The sequence below is a fragment of the Choristoneura fumiferana genome, chromosome 15 (assembly GCF_025370935.1).
Source record: "Choristoneura fumiferana chromosome 15, NRCan_CFum_1, whole genome shotgun sequence".
In the NCBI taxonomy this organism is placed as follows: Eukaryota; Metazoa; Arthropoda; class Insecta; order Lepidoptera; family Tortricidae; genus Choristoneura; species Choristoneura fumiferana.
Window position 1 is genome coordinate 2,048,336 of NC_133486.1, and position 17,440 is coordinate 2,065,775.

The window sequence follows — 17,440 nt, forward strand, 5'->3', positions numbered from 1 at the left end:
TTGTGATTGCAACAAAGGTAGGCTCGTCGACTATGTGAGACAATGTGGCGATCAGCTCGACGCGTTGAGAATAGCAGCTGCCACATTCAATATGGACTCATGCTGCAGTTAAGTAAGTCTGCAAAACCTACTTGTGATTGCAACAAAGGTAGGCTCGTCGACTATGTGAGACAATGTGGCGATCAGCTCGACGCGTTGAGAACAGCAGCTGCCACATTCAATATGGACTCATGAGTCCATCTGCTCATGAGGAGCTTGACCTGACGCCGCAGTTAAGTAACCCCCTTATTCATAAAACTTAACAAGCCTATGTTAACTAACAAATGCTTTGTCCCTTTCTAACAAATGCAAATGTCGAAGTGACAGATAAGGACAAACGAATTTTAGCGGCATTTTTACTAAAATAGCTTTGATTGTCGTTTATGAATAAGGGGGTAAGTCTGCAAAACCTACTTGTGATTGAAACAAATGTGGGTTCGTCGACAATGTCAGCCAACGTCGCGAGCAGCTTCAGCGCGTCCGGGACGGTGGCTGCGACGTTGAGGACAGAGTCATTGTACAGGAGCGGAGTGAACTGACGCTGCAGTTTAGTTAGCCTGCAAAAAAGTAGCCTCAATTATCGAATCAGACGTTACCATGCGGAGGTACATCTTAACGAACTAACAACTAACTTTGCTCATCCGCAACTTTATTATGCATCTATGCAACAAACCTAAGATCTGGTAGCATGGTGAACGTTGTGCTGCTCTGAGGATGAACTCTGGTTGAGTTCGAAACGCGTCAGTGTGTGGTGGTGGTGGTGATACTCGTAGTTGGGTTTGTGTTATTTGTGTGTATTCTTAATCCCGAAGCCGTGGTGGCCTAGTGGTTTGACCTATCGCCTCTCAAACAGAGGGTCGTGGGCTCAAACCCCGGCTCGCACCTCTGAGTTTTTCGAAATTCATGTGCGGAATTACATTTGAAATTTACCACGCCTTTGCGGTGAAGGGAAACACCGTGAGGAAACCTGCACAAACCTGCGAAGAAATTCAATGGTGCGTGTGAAGTTCCCAATCCGCACTGGGCCCGCGTGGGAACTATGGCCCAAGCCCTCTTGTTCTGAGAGGAGGCCTGTGCCCAGCAGTGGGACGTATATAGGCTGGGATGATGATGATTCTTAATTAATTTATATTAATAATTAGAATATATCAAACTATTTTTTTGTACTAACTCTATCTCTATGTGTAGGTAATAGTAAACTCAGAAAACTCAGTAAATCAATGCATCTTACAGACTTTATTTTCATTAAGTGACACTGTCTTCTATACTACTTACAAATGCCAATTGCTACCATACAAAACTTGCATAGACTTCAATTTAGCTATCATATGGTCGCAGGTGAGCAAAGCAATTGTTTTTAGTTCATTGTAGTTCATTAGAGATGTCCAAGCTAAAATGACGCGTCCCGCACTCAACTAAATTAGTTTATTGAATAGTTAGACAGCAAATCTTACACTGAACCGCCTGAGTCCAACGGGAATTTAGTTCCCCGTGAACTGATTTAGTTGAGCGAAGGACGCGTTTAGCTTAGCTTAGACAAGCACCTAGCCTTTATTTTAAAAAAGATGGCAAGAAGCACTTATGGTTGTGTGTTATTGGTAACATTGTTTGCCAACCACTCGAGCTCTGCCAAGCGTTGAATGGTGATGTGATGCCAAATATTATGTTTTGGAGTATACGTGTTACAAAACTGCAAGGTTTTTGCTTTAGGCACTTGTCCCTCCGCCGACTATGAGCGAGAAACGAGTAGAACGAGTAACTAGAAACGAGTGGGTGAGCAGCGAGAAGCGAGTGTAGTTTTGTCGCTGGCTGTAAGCGAGTGTTCGAGTGCGACGGGCGATTACTCGCTCCACTCGACTCGCTCGTACGGGGCGGCCGCCAAGCTGACATCGCTGAGCGAGTATCTATAGCTCAGCGAGTTTTATAGCTCTTGTCGCTGCGACAAAAGATGTAAGAGCGAGTTCTCGCCGACAGTGTAAACAGCCAGCGATCAACTATTAATATATGTGTCTCTTTTACTCACACAGGCTCTTATATCTTTTCTTCGTTTCTTGAGCGAGAAAATAGTCGATAGCCAATCGTTTCCTCGCTGGCGGTGAGACAACTGCCTTAACAGTGTTGTTAGTTGACTTGTATTTGACTGAGAGAAGATTAAGAGAGAGGGGAAAGCTCACTAAAACCCTGAGAAGAATCGTGTAACTTGCATTATATTGCGATGCTTTTAAAAAAAGTTTATTTTGTAGGTACAATAACCAGCACCAATATCTGACACAATATAGCGTGCATAAATATCTGATAGTGACTCTATTTTTAGGGCCGGCAGGTGGGACATGTTGGCCATTTTTGCACACTCCGCTGTGACAGATATTAATGAGCTGATGACTATTACTCGATGACTTGGATAAAATTTATTGAATCAGGCGTTACTATGTGAAGATCCATATCGAATGAATTGAAACAATTACTTTGCTCACCCGCGATCTTATGATGGCTACCTACGTTTATGCAAGAAATGTGTGTTCATGCACGATTTCGCTGGAGACGAGCTCTGGTAGAGTTTGAAACGGGTCAGTGTACGGTGGTGGTGATAGATGGGTTTGTGTGATTTATGTGTGTTTTTACAGTGTGGAGGTGGAGGAACTGCATGAGCGCAATTCTTTTATAAACCGGAGCTATCATAAGTTCGCGGGTGAACAAAGTAATTGATTCAGTTTATCGATGGCTTAGTAAAGTTGCAATGAACCATGCGAATGGACCAAACTTACGTGGCGTTCTCAAACGTGGGTATTTCTTCGTACTCGTCCATGGGCAAGCACTCGTTGTTGACGGTGCATATGAACGATTGCAGGAAGTTGATTATACCAGCGCTGGGCAGCGCTCGCGCCGCGTATTGACCTGAGGTTGATTATAATACTCATTAAAAGAGTGATAACTATGATGAAATGAAATGAAACAATAATTATTTGTGATACGAGGTTGGTAAGTAGGGTTTTACAAATGAGCTGACAAGTGATATACCGCGTGCCGCAAGGCGAGGGTTTTCATCGTCACGAGGTTGTAAAACCTTGCCAACCGTGTATCATACGACGTTTTTCAATACATTTGTGAGAAAATAGGCAATTAATAACACAAAATTGAAAAATAAAAACAAAACAACGCAAAGTTTTACAAAAATGGCGCGTCCGTAATGCGCAATGCGTAAGTTTTGTTTTTAAATAGGTTAACTAAAATTATCAGGCAAGGTTCGACGCGTTCAGCCACTGCGATTTAATCGAATAAATGAAAGGCGGAAATCATTTAAAAATATCTGAGGTAATTAAATTACAGTTTATATTAATTACAATCAATTCTGCAAATTCATTACTTAGTTTTGTATAATTTATACATTTTTCTACGTAACGGTCGATATTTTTTATTGTCATTTAAAACTCTGCTGTAAACTTTTAAAACGGAGTTGAAAAAACTAAAAAAATCACACTAGTGCGGTCTCGGGTAATATAGTGCTCATGCGCAGTGACACGTCTAAGAGCGATTTCACACTACATCCGATTCGAAACCGATCTGAATCCGTAAAATACGAGCCCGAGCAGTCGTAGAACTATTTGTAGGGTAGTTCTCTTTTATTATGGCATTAGATCCGATTTCCGTCATCCGTCATTTAGCAGGTGATAGGACCTTGTGCAAGGTCCGCCTGGATTGCTACCAGCACCATCTTGCTAGCTAATCCTGCCGTAAATCAACAGTGCTTGCACTGTTGTGTTTCGGCGTGGAGAGTAAGACAGCCGGTGAAATTACTGGCACTTGAGGTATCCCATCTTAGGCCTCTAGGTTGGCAACGCATCTGCAATACCCCTGGTGAAGTAGGCCATTGCTGGCTGAGTGTGGTGTTTAAACGGACGAGCTTACGAGTTCCATGACCCTTTTAACTTTTTTTAAAGTTTGCGACTCGACAACAATGGAATTTGTATGCGAAATTATTGTCGAGCTATCGAGCCACCAATCTTTTTTAACTTTTTAATGTTTCTATGACCATAAACTATGCACTTCCCCTTCCAATATGTGAAGAATAATGTCAACTTTACTGTCATTTTTGAGAAAAATAAGCTTACATGTCGGGTGATCCACGTTGTTCACGTTTACGCGTACTATGTAGAGACTAAGGACTACTGCGGTCGCCCATAGCACGCCGCCTAATGTGATCTGAAAAACAAAAAGACAATGGAATTAGATAATAGATAGCAATATTACAGCGAGGCAGTAGCTAAGACTTATATATAACACGACATAGAAGAAAGAGGAACGCAAGCAAACTAGACTTTTCAAAAATACAAACTGAAACATAGATGCACAGAAAAACCAGAAAAATAGACCAGCGCTGAATTTTCATTTATGACGCTCGTAAATTTCATATTTTAAACGTTTAAAAGTAAAAACGTTTGTCTATGACCAAGGCAATGCACGAGAAATAAAAAAATCCTAGCAAGTGAACATTTTCTTTTTACGTCGCTGTTTAATTTCCTCGTAATCGAAGTGCAAAGCAGAGTGCACAACTAGTTCAATCAATTCGCTTGCGGCTCGGGTGGATAAACGTCTCGGACAAAATGGCACGCTTTATGCACTTTTATCTACTATATTCGGAATTTGTACAGGTAGGTTAATCGTTAGTTAGCTAGATAGCTGTTAAATAGCAATATCTAATCAATGACGCAAACCCTAATTGCAGAATATTTAATGTTGACAGTTAGTTGACGTAATTTGGTGCTTGACACTTTAAACTGACGTGGGACTGACGGTCGTATTTATTTGCTATGACAGACAGCAGGTAATATCAGCTATAACTATTAGCGTTTGCTAGGTAATTTCACTAGTTTTTTTACTGTTTATGGTACAGGAAACCTGCACAAACCTGCGAAGCAATTCAAGCAGCGTTTCCACCAGAGATGTGCGAGGAATATGTTGTTCATGAACCAATAGAAACGCTTCATTTACCTCGCCTCGCTCCTCTCGGCTGTTTCCACCAGAGATGTGATGTGCGATGATAGGTCATGAAGCGTTTCTATTGGTTCATATGAAAAACACATCACTCGCAACACATCCTCGCACATTATTGTTGAAAACGCTGCTTCAACGGTGTGTGAAGTTTCCAATCCACAATGGGCCCGTGTGGGAACTACGGTCCAAGCCCTCTTGTTATTTTGTGCTTTTGATTGTAAGGATTTTCAATAAAGATCACGTATTCGTACGAATATGAAAGACGTTGGCTTTAAATTTGCTGTAGGTAGGTAATTCAATTTTGATTTAGTTAGACATTGCTGCTTGCTAAACTGATTTTTAGGGTTGCCAGAATAAGGTTTGCTTTACATTGCCGCTGCCTAGATTTGCTGGTCCTACTCTACTTCGCTTACTTTCTTTACAGAAAAAGGCTTGGCGTTTGACCACAATCACGCCTGATGGTAAGCAAAGATGTAATCAAACGGCACATGCTTATACAATAATTTTTGTTATCGCCAACCTGTTACCTGTTTGGGCTGGTCCGTATTTTGCTCACTGCGCAGGTATATCGCCAAGAGCTCTTTTTACGCGCGTTGATTTGTACCCCGCTTACTTCTGGTCGACCTGTGAAAATGTGGTGTCTAAAGAGCCTAGTGTATTGTATCGTAAGACCTACCAGTTTCCGTTTCCGTATAAGGTAGTCCTTCCACAACAGCAGCCGCAACTGCTGGGCTGCCGGCATCTTGCACGCGCCGCCGCACGCGACATCACTGCATGGAACAAAAAAAAACATATAGCACACCATAATCGTCATGATAAACAGGTATGTACATATGTGTCGCACAAACGTAGCCGACACTAGGTACCTACTCGATCGGTCGGATTTATCGTAAATTCTTAAGCAACACACACACACACACACACGTCGAGGGTGTAGTTAATGTACGACTTGTTAATGCACGCTCAAATAATGCACGGCCTGATAATCTGTGCTAATGTACACGGATGACGGACGAATCTATTGTTAACGGCGTAGAAGCGTGTTCAGATATTTTTGATCAAATTTTTGCTCACAAGTTTATGAACTCGACTGCACTATGAATACTAGGCAACGGATAAACATACTTAGGTATAATAGATAAATACATACTAAAACTTCGACTGTACAAGCTTTGCTTAGTTTGGAACTAGGTCAATTAGTGTCAAGTGTCCTATTACGAAAAATCAGGTAATGTTTTTCTAAGGATTTTGTTTGTGTACGGAATCTTCTAAGTTTAGGTATATTTTATACCTTAGGCTGCTATTTACTCTTAAACTACTAATATAATTCTCAAGCAATCTTAGCCGTTATAATTTTCCTTGTGAATTTGATGTACTTACTACCATCCTGATTTTTCTCAAATTTTTCCACCCAACAATTTAATTTTAAAGGGGGAGGGGTGCACTTTAAAGTTGAATATTTCGCAAACAGATCACTGAATCGAAAAATCGTCCTAGCAACCCCTCCATGGTTACCCGTTAACCCCTCAATGGTACCCCACACTATAGGGTTAGTCGAGAAAAAAAATCACTCCCACTTTACGTCTATGGGAGGTACCCTAAAATTGTAGGCGTGATTGCATATTATGTTTGTTCATGCTAAATTACAGCTTTCTGTACTAATGGTCTCTGAGCTTAGCCGCTGACGGACAGACAGACAGACAGACGGACAGACATGGCGAAACTATAAGGGTTCTTAGTTGAGTACGGGACCGTAAAATGCCAAATGGTCGTAGGTGTAATAGAGCTCTAATGAGCAATGATTTCACAGACGGCTGCTCAAACCTATCAGCAAGTTTGCCATCAACCAGTGTCGCCTCTAATGGACAGGTTGAGCAGCACGCGACGTCGCCCCGGCTGACAGCGTTGACAGGAAATGACAAAAGACGCTCAGACGTGTCATTACACGATCATTACACCAGCAGCCGATTACTATGTAACGTCTCGAAGGACGAGACATACCTTAAAGTGTTAGTTATTTATATACTTAGTTTTTACGGTTCCGGAGCCAAAACGGTAAAAACGGAACCCTTATAGCTTCGCCATGTCTGTCTGTCTGTCTGTCCGTCTGCGGCTTTGTTCAGGGACTATCAATGCTAGAAAGCTGTAATTTTGCACGGATATATATGTAAACTATGCCGACAAAATGGTACAAAAAAAAAATTTTTTTTTGTAGTGTACCTCCCATAGACGTAAAGCAGGGTTTCTCGCTGTCGTCTAGAAACTTTAATAGGGGTACGTGGAGCCATAAGTTTGAGAAACCCTGACGTAAAATGAGAGTGTTTTTTTTTTCTCATCCAACCCTATGGTATGTGGGGTACCGTTGGATAGGTCTTTTAAAACGATTTTTTGATTCAGTGATTTGTTTGCGAAATATTCAACTTTCAAGTGCAAATTTTAATTAAATTCGAGCGTCCTCTAAAATCTAAACCGGTGGGTGGAAAAAATTGAAAAAATTCAGGATGGTAGTAAAAATATCAAAATTTCAAGGAAAACTATAACGGCTAAGTTTGCTTGAGAATTATTAGTAGTTTAAGAGTAAATAGCAGTCTAAGGTATAAAATATACCTAACTATAAAATACGAAATCCATAGAAAAATATTACTTATTTTTTTCGTAATGGCTACGGAACCCTATTTCGGGCGTGTCCGACACGCTCTTGGCCGGTTTTTTTTTAGTATTAGAAAGAAGGTGCGATCTTGCCGTGTCTTTTTATTGAAAAACACTTTTGAAAAATAAGTCACAGCCAATATGCGCTTTGTTTACAAAATCAAATTTCAATTTCAGATTTTCCGTCATTACAGCATTGTGACCATAAATGTAACCAATCTAAACAACTAAATGACAATTCTAATTCAAATCCGCAGACATTTAAACCATTTCCGCAATCCACATCCGCTTCCCAATTTGACAAGCGTTATTTTGGAATTGGATCGCCCAATTATCTTTCACCTTGGTAGCGAGCATGAGGGCCTCTGTAATGTTCTAAAAACATTTCCATCTGATAAGCCATTGTTGTTTTTAAACCGTATTTAGCTTGCGTTTCCAACAGAGATGTACGGCGGTAGTTGAGCGGTGCGTGAATGTGGAAAGTTGTGAATAATTTCATTGAATCAGGCGTTACTTTGCGGAGGTCCATATCACTAAATGAATTTCTATGCTCACCCGCGACCTTATGATAGCTAGTTTATGCAAGATATGCGTGTTCATGCAGTTTCTCCACCTCCACACTCTAAGAACACATAAATCACACAAACCCATCAATCACCACCACCACTATACACTGACGCGTTTCGAATTCAACCAGAGCTCATCTTCAGAGTGACACATACTACCAGATGTCATTGCAAAAAACACGGGTGAACAAAGAAATTATTTTAGTTCATCGGAACGTTGTGACTGTTTCTACCAAAGATGTGCGAGGTAGCTGAGCGGTGCGAGGATACGTAGCGAGGGCGTGTAGCGTTATCTTTTCAAAGAAACGAGCGGGTGCGGTTAGGTAGGGGCGAACCACTGGCCGCTACGTACAACACATCCCTCGTAACAGATTCCGCGTATATCCTTACCTTGATTGAAGGTCACAGCTCATTAGAGCCACCCGGCACTGGACCAGCACCGCCTCGACTTTCGGCGTCCACTCGTTGTCGACAAGTGGTCTACGGGTGGACGCCGCGTTGACAACGAGTGGACCTCGTGGTCCATAAATTTCCTAGTAGTCACTATGGCGGCGAGCAGCGGGCTGTCACCGAGTGGTCCCCTCGCGAGTGAGGCGATCCGGTGACGCCACGGAGTTGATGTAGTGAGTGCATGCCCATACAAATACATATGAAGCATGCTAACCGCTCGAGGGGAGGCGGTGCTTTTCGGGTGCGGGGTAGATGATGATGACCTTTATTATACGAAAACCTCGCTCCGCTGAGCTGTTTCCACTAGAGCTGCTCTGAGTGAGGATAAATAAATGAAGCGTTTCTATTGGTTCATGAAAAACAAATTGTAAAAATTGCAATTGTCTTGTGCAAGGTCCGCCCGGATTGCTACCACCAGCTTGCTCGCTAATCCTGCCGTGAAGTAGCAGTGCTTGCACTGTTGTGTTTCGTCGTGGAGAGTAATACAGCCGGTGAAATTACTGGCACCTGAGGTATTCCATCTTAGGCCTCTAAGGTTGGCAACGCATCTGCAATACCCCTGGCATTGCAGATGTTTATGGGCGGTGGTGATCTCTTACCATCAGGAGATCCACTTGCTCGTTTGCCATCCAGTCGAATAAAAAAAAAATTCTTCGCAAAGAACCCTCGCACATCTCCGGTAGAAACGCAGTCTTAACGTCAATTGAGTCCACGCCATGTGTTATTTGTTTAGCTGTTATCCATCCATACTAATATTATAAATGCGAAAGTGTGTGTGTTTGTATGTTTGTCCGTCTTTCACGTCGAAACGGGGCGACGGATTGTCGCGGTTTTTGGCATAGAGATAGTTTATGGGCCAGAGAGTGACATAGGCTACTTTTTATCATGGAAAAATCACAGTTCCCGACGGAACAAGCAGCGCGCGATAACCGAATTCCGAGCGGGCGAAGCCGCGGGCAAAAGCTAGTTTTTTATAATATTTTAATAATCAGAATATATTTTTTTATTAGTGTTTTGCGCAAGTGGTGTATTTTTAAGCGCATTTTATTTATTATAATTATAATCTTTTACCTACATGTTTTTATCACACACGGATTAACGGTTCAATCAATTCAATCAATTGCAAGAAACATCTAGTTGAAAATTACGTTTTGAAAGTAGAAAAGCGCAGGTGAAAACACTGCAGATCCCATGTTATTGTATAATGTTCAAAAATTGCATTAGCTCTAAGGTTTTTAACATGATTAAAGTGAGAGTTTCCCAGCGTCCCTACACAATCGCATTCCGCCGGTGTGCGAACCTGAGCAACAATGTAGAGGCCTTGTGTGAGATAACACTATACAAAGCATGCTCATTAAGGGAATTAATAAAAACACGTATTTGTGCGTCCGTGCGATTGTACGGATACAGTGTGTTACCGGCATTAGGGGATTTCTTAAGACAACTAGCTTTTATCACTGGTTATGATTGGTTATTTGGAGTCTTTTAGTATTTTTTATTTCAACTCCAAATTTGTTACTTTTACGGGTATCCCGTGAAACCATATCGAAAATACAAACTGAGACATGGATGCACAGAAAAACCAGAAAAAGAGACCAGCGCTGGGAATCGAACCCAGGTCCTCAGCAATCCGTGCTGCGTGCTATAACCCCTACACCACCGCTGAACAGGAATTTAGACACGAATTTTTCCTATGCATACATATCTCAGGTTGCTTATTTCTACTACGCTACTTATGCAGCAGCACTAGCGACATCTATGTTATCACTGGTGTTCTTCAAGTGCCGGTGCTGAGCGTGCGCATACAGATCAAAATTATGAAATACTAGCTTTTGCCCGTGGCTTCGCATGCGTGAAATTCGGTTATTATCCCTCGGGAACTGAGAACTTTTCCGCGATAAAAACTATCCTATATTGCTCTCTGCCCCCTGAACTATCTCTATGACAAAAATCACGTCAATCCGTCGCTCCGTTTCGACGTGAAAGACGGACAAACAAACATACAAATACACACACTTTCGCATTTATAATATTAGGTTCCCCTTGTTTACGCATATTTTTTTATGTCATAATTCTATTTTGCATAATCTGTTTACGCATATAAGTATTTATGCTGAAACTGTTTTCACATAATTATATTACGCATAATTCTCTTACGCATAAGCGCCGGAGCTCTACTCGGAAGTCTACCTTTAACGTGCGTTGATTTGTATCCTACTCTTATTCCTATACGAGTAAGTTCAAGCTATGTACGTGGAAAGAGGGGGTGAGGGCCCAATTCTTCCTCTATGCACCGGGGCCCTTATCCACCTAGCTACGCCACTGAGTGTGTCGAACACTAGGACGTTTGTCTTAATCTACCGAACGACTAAATGAAGTCTGTTTCCATCTAGGTATTTTAATAGTACGTCAATGAGTCATTGGCTATTAGAAGACGCTACTGTAGACTTTCAACCAAAGTGCTAATTAAATAAAACATTACATTTTTTCTATGGCTCGTCTTCGTGTTACCCTCGCCAGCATCTTATCTTGAGGTCGTGTCATAATTCTGTATAATTAATAAAACAAGGCACCTGTTTTTGCTGTAAGAAATAATTAGCGGCGCGGGGAAAACCTTTATAATTAAAATGCAATGCAACAAAACTGAGCAAGTTCGTCGGATTCACACGCAGATGGTTCCATATCGCATTAATAATATGGATAGGTAAGCAACTGTCAAAAAACACTTCCTAATAACCTGAACTTGAACTCAAAAAAGTTAAATCACCATCATTACTTTTATTAGTCACTAACTTTGTTTTAAAGCCTCTATGGTTACAGTTTGATTAGCAATATGAACACATAGTACCTTGTATTAGTGTGTTGACAAAGTGAAAAACGTGACATCCGTAATTATAGTAAAACGAAGTGCTAAGCGATATTCTTATAATCGAGGTCGGCATTAGACGATGGGGGTCACATAATACCGCAGGTAATTGAGTTTTTACTGTCACTCATTTGGTATTAGGTACACAGCGTTGGGGAAGATGCACTTGATGGTGAATAATAATAAAAACCGGGCACAAATCAAATGTTTTTTTTGCATTTGGCACGCATGATGTTATACCGTCCAATCTTTATTCCAAATGATGTTATAGATTTTAATAATTATGTGACTAACCGAATATTCAAAATGAAATTATTGAATATAAGCATTATAGCAATTGTTGTTATGACTAATAAATGTTATATTATTTAAAGCTTATGCTCGGCAATATTATGAAATCCGTTTTTATGCTAAACTAGCTGTTGCCCGCGGCTTCGCCCTCGTTGTTTTTTTCTGTATTTGCTTCCATAGAAACCTTCTTCTGACAGTAGTGTACACAACAAAAAAATAATTAACGAAATCGGACCAGTCGTTCCAGAGTTTTGCGCTTAGCAACACATTTTACGATTCATTTTTATTTATATAGATGAATATTATGATTCTTGAACGTATTAAAATGAAATTATGCTAAAAGTTTGTATGACGATTGAACGGCACCCAAGTATCAGTCGTATGATTTTAAATGGTAAAAAAACTGATGTCATTGAGATGTAATGTAACCTTTGTGCCTTATTTGCGTAAAGTATTCATTAAACCGCCCGACAGACCGGCTCGGTCAAAATTACATGTACTACCGGCACCAATTATTGCTGCAATTTCTCACATCGATAACCAGGCTGAGTATACAGATGAGCCAACCGGTCAAGGAGATACAGTGGCCATAACATTCGTCCTCATCATCTTACCAGCCGTGGGACGTCCACTGTTGGGCATAGGCCTCCCCCATAGACCTCCATAGGATTCGCACGCGTAAACTATTGGGGCATTAGTTGAATTAAAATTACGGGATTCTGCACAAAAACCCCGTGGGAATTAATTCCCAAAACTAACATTAGGGTTGCAAAAAAAACTCGCGTTCAATTTCAAGTCTCTAAGTTTGAGCTTCTGGTTGATTGCGATCCAAATTCAAATTCAAAATTCAAATTGTTTTAATCAAAAATCAAAATCAAAATGTCTTTATTGCGGTTATGGGTAGTAAAGTTGATAGACAGCAATACATAAAGAAGCGCCATATCCTGCCTGCTAGAGTTTATTCTGTAGAGAGCCCGCAATGGGCTCTATTACACGTAATTTTTTAAAGTACCATTGCCCGTGGGAATATCAGGATAAAATGTAGTCAAAATGTGTGTGTAGATAATGTGTAAATGTAGTGGCGGAAACCAAAAGTATTAAGGGTACCTACAGTTTCCCAGAAACTTGAAATTTGGTATGAAGATAGCAAGGCAAATGAAAACCTCGCGGATTTTTCAACATTTCTATGTTGGTTATTTTAAATTGTCATACTTAGGTACTTAAGTCATAGAACTCATAAAATAAAATAACGACTATATAGGGATTGCTGTTATTTCTAAAAAGTTGGATCATCATCATCATCCAAGCCTATTTACGTCCCACTGCTGGGCACAGGCCTCCTCTCAGAATGAGAGGGCTTAAGCCGTTGTTCCCACGCGGGCCCAGTGCGGATTAGGAACTTCACACACACCATAGAATTACTACACAGGTGTGTGCAGGTTTCCTCATGATGTTTTCCTTCACGGTAAAGCTCGTAGTAAATTTCAAATGTAATTTCGCACATGAATTTAGAAAAACTCAGAGGTGCGGGCCGGGGTTTGAATCCACGAACTTCTGCTTGAGAGGCGATAGGAGGAAAACTTGGATATTTAATTCAAAATTGTGATTTTATATTTAGTATTTGAAACTGTTAAAAAAAGTATAACGCAAGAAACCCTAAATACCTAATTTAATTGAATCAAGGCAAGCAACAGCAGTATTCCGATAAAGTCTCCATTGAAAATCCTGTTCCAAAGCCTCCTGTCTTACCAATTTGCTTGGAAAAAAAGGGGAAAAGGCGATAAAGTTTAATCGATCAAATGTCAGAATAAGCCCTCGGAGCTAGAAGCTTAAGGTTCAAACTGGTTTTGTGTCAAGGATTATGCTATAAATCTGCTACAAGTAATTTAGCACTTTAAAACCTCATAAAGTTATAAAAGTATAAGCTTTTACCCGCGGCTTCGTACGCCTAAATCTTTAGGTCTAGCTGTTTAATTAAAATTCCGGGATTCCAAAAGTACATCGTAGGTACATCACGGAAAACACACCAAATTTCATACCCCTAATCCCAGCGGTTGAAATTTTGGGATTTTATCCCAACCCTGGGCAATATCGGGACCACAGATATAGATTACACTAGATAACGCAAACACCTCAATCTGTATGAAAACCAACCGTGTCACTTTTTTATATCTACTTACTGTGACGTCTCAAGAGCAAATTAGCGATGTCCGCGCAAAATCGATTCAAATGCGCCGCCGTCGGCGCCGTGGGGCTCGAGTCAGTCACTAATCATGATTAGTCAATTAGCGGTCAGTCTTTGTACAGGGCCAACCCCGACGCTTGGTCGGGGTTCGGACACGCGAAGTAGATGCATTTGCGTAATCTAGTGTAATCTATATCTGTGATCGGGACATAAAGTAGCCTTTACAGACTTCCATCTCAAGCCGTTCTAGTGTGAAGGAGTAACAAACGTACATGCTGGTCTATGCAGGTTTCCTAGCAATGATTTACTGCGAAAGGATCATGGTAAATAAATATTATTTCGCACATAAATTCTAAGAAACTCGAGTGAGCGTGGGCTCAAACCCACGACCCTCTGCTTGAGATGCCATTAGGTCAAACAACTGGGGCTGCCAAGACTTATCATACACCCCGTGTTTCACCATCCACTGATTAAAAATGTATCTAACGGATAAATGTGATGCCATCTCTGTTTGTTTTGTACGAATAGACGGAGCCGGCATGCACATATATCTGTCAAATAAACTTAACCAATGGCTGGTGAAACAGCCCCCAAGTCTGACTAATTTTATTTAATTGGCATAGGTACAGTCATCACCAGCAGTACCAGCACCAATATCTGGCACAACAAAACGTTCCTACATGAATATAATATATAGTACTAGCGTTTACCCGCGGCTTCGCACGCGTAAATCATAAAATACAGCAGTTGAATTGAAATTCTGGGATTTTATTAAATTCCCTAAAATTACATCGTGGTTTTCACCAGACAAAAAATTGAAATTTCCATGAATATATGACACATAATTTATAGATTATAATAATTTTAATATTCATAGCAATCCAATGGTTTAGGAGATAAGTGTCGCTTTAGTAAATTTCCCCTAATCATCCAGCAAGTGCAATCAGGCAAAAGACTAACGAAAAGACCTCAACGTCATATTTCAAATTAACTTTTTGTGATTTTACGTCTCAATAAATTTAGTATGTTTTTACTAACAACACACATTTTATTTCTTATCAAACTGTTCATAATGCTGATTTACCAAATTGCAAGGGAAAAAATATTCAAAGTACCTACTGAACAGAAATTATATAAATACTCATTAATTATTACAATAAATATTAATCATCTATTGCTAAAATTTCAATAACTTAACGTTAACTATTACTAACACTAGACTTTATTAATATTTATAAGGTAATTAATCACAAAGCACCATCTGATTTTTCTAACAAAATGCACAAAAGGTTTTTTCACTATTATTTTTTGAAGGTATTTTTGATCATTATCATGTCCTACTATTTTTGGTGTATATACACAGCATACGCTTAGGTTTAAGGATGAAATAATACGTAAAAACCTTAATTTATTTTGGTAGGTAATAACTTTAATTAGCATTCAACTAAAACTTCAGAACATTTTTTTCTATGTTATGCAAATAAATCATTCATTTACATTATAGTACTTATTAGTACCTAATAAGTAAGAAACCTGAATAACAAACTCATGCGTCATTGGTTGCTATAGCAACTTTAGATATATTTATTGGTCTATATAACGATTAAGAAATATAATGGCACTATTGGTACAACAACATTTGTATATTCTTCATGATCTAACTATTCCGGTATCATGGACTTTTATATTACCAAAGTATTAATATACCAAGGGGCTGTTTCACCATCCATTGATTACTGTTAACTGGTGGTTAGTGTGATGCCGTCTCTATTGTTTTGTTCGAATAGACTCAATAGACGGAGAGGCATCACATTTAACCGTCGGTTAACGCTAATCAATGGATGGTGAAACAGCCCCTAACAGTAATATGGTATAATGCCAAATGAAACGTCGTGAGACCTTTGCTGAGATTTAAGACTGCGCTAAGCTGAGACATGGCCGTCTTCAAAATTGACCACCTAGACTGAGAAAAGCTTGCGGAAAAAATGCTGATTGGTGCAGACGTGTTTGAGGGCCGCAAGTATTGCGATGAAGGCTTGCTGGCTCAATGCACTTATTTGAAAAGAGACAGAAACGACACCAAGGCCGTTCTGCACCAACATCCGCAGACTTCGCTTGTCAGAGATGTGGACGGACTTGTCGCTCTCGCATCGGTCTAGTCAGCACCAAAGACGTTGTGCACAGGCAACACGCCAAAATTGTCTGGAAAGACGCGTAGGCCTGATTGATGGTATATATATGTGATATAACCTATTCGATATAACGTTCAGTGGGGTATAATGAATTACTGTATATTATGCCAAATATCTTTATTCTAGTGAAAGTATATCTAAAGTTGTTATTCTGGTCATAACACACCCTGATGGCCATTCGGTTCCACCATGGAGCCGCAGCTGCAGTTCTGAGGCACACAAACATCGCAGCCCAGGCGGAGAGCTACTTCCACCCGCAATGAGTCGTTGTCTAAGACTGTTCCCAAATAACGAACAGGCAACGCCTATAACACGTTCTCGCTTTGACTTTTGATGCCGACTTCAGCCTGGGCCAAACCCCCAGTGGTTACACACAGGCAGCGCTAGAGCGTCCCTAGCCCCCTCGTCATCCCAAACTCATTGTATCTGCGGAGCCCCGTGCAGTGACGCCAGTCTCATTCGGCTCGCCAGTGCGTCATCCACATACGAAATGGTATTGGTAACCTTTATGAGATTTAAAAATTTAAGAGATAAGGCCACCAACTCCATGTGCCGATCCGAGGAACGCTGGCAAGCCCACATTCGCCGTACGCCGCCAACCGAGACCACCGTTACATATGGGCAGGGACGCTGGACCATTGCTCATCCGCAAGGACGTTCAATACAGTCTCCTTTGTATCTTCTCAACGTGACGTCAAAAGAAGAAGTTTTTACCCGAACACAACCATTGGAGTGGTTTTCATCCATTGGTTATTTTTTTTTGGAACTGCGAAACACATTCGTAACAAGAGTCAAGACTGAGATGGGTATTAATACTCTTCAAACGTTCCTGGGCGAGCAAAATAGACGGCTTCCTGGCTCTAGTGCACTAGAAATGGCCTCTTGGAAAAATAGAAGAACCCAAGAGGGTAAAGGTCTCGTGTAAAAAGCCCTTTGGACCAGGAAGAAAGACCTTAAAGACGTTAAGAAGGAGAACAGGCGGGGTTAAATCTTTCCCATTATTCGCCTTCAGTCTATACCTCTCAAAGGGGGGGGGGATAAGGAAAGCCAGTCCTGCTTTACGACCTTAGGCTCCTTAGGTTGCCATCACTCTACGAAAATACCAAATATTAAGAGGTGATTTTCGAGGACGACAGTGCTTCATGAATTAGCAAGACTGAAGGTAAGCGGTCCAAGCTGATCTCCCTACTGCGCACCCACCTGCGAAAGA

The 17,440-nt window shown here is 40.7% G+C and overlaps 2 protein-coding genes across 2 annotated transcripts in view; both read right to left on the reverse strand.

The window, feature by feature from the left end:
- Positions 1 to 17,440, reverse strand: part of LOC141435557 (uncharacterized) — a gene marked incomplete in the record, with an annotated part of 117,491 nt that overhangs the window by 73,229 nt on the left and 26,822 nt on the right. The window contains 4 exon segments of the mRNA XM_074098271.1: positions 454 to 596; positions 2,805 to 2,934; positions 4,149 to 4,239; positions 5,708 to 5,801. Of these exon segments, the coding sequence (XP_073954372.1) occupies positions 454 to 596; positions 2,805 to 2,934; positions 4,149 to 4,239; positions 5,708 to 5,773 (430 nt within the window).
- Positions 17,416 to 17,440, reverse strand: part of LOC141435848 (helicase ARIP4-like) — a 6,954-nt gene continuing 6,929 nt past the window's right edge. The window contains exon 7 of the mRNA XM_074098672.1: positions 17,416 to 17,430. Within this exon, the coding sequence (XP_073954773.1) occupies positions 17,416 to 17,430 (15 nt within the window). The remainder of the gene's footprint in view (positions 17,431 to 17,440) is intronic.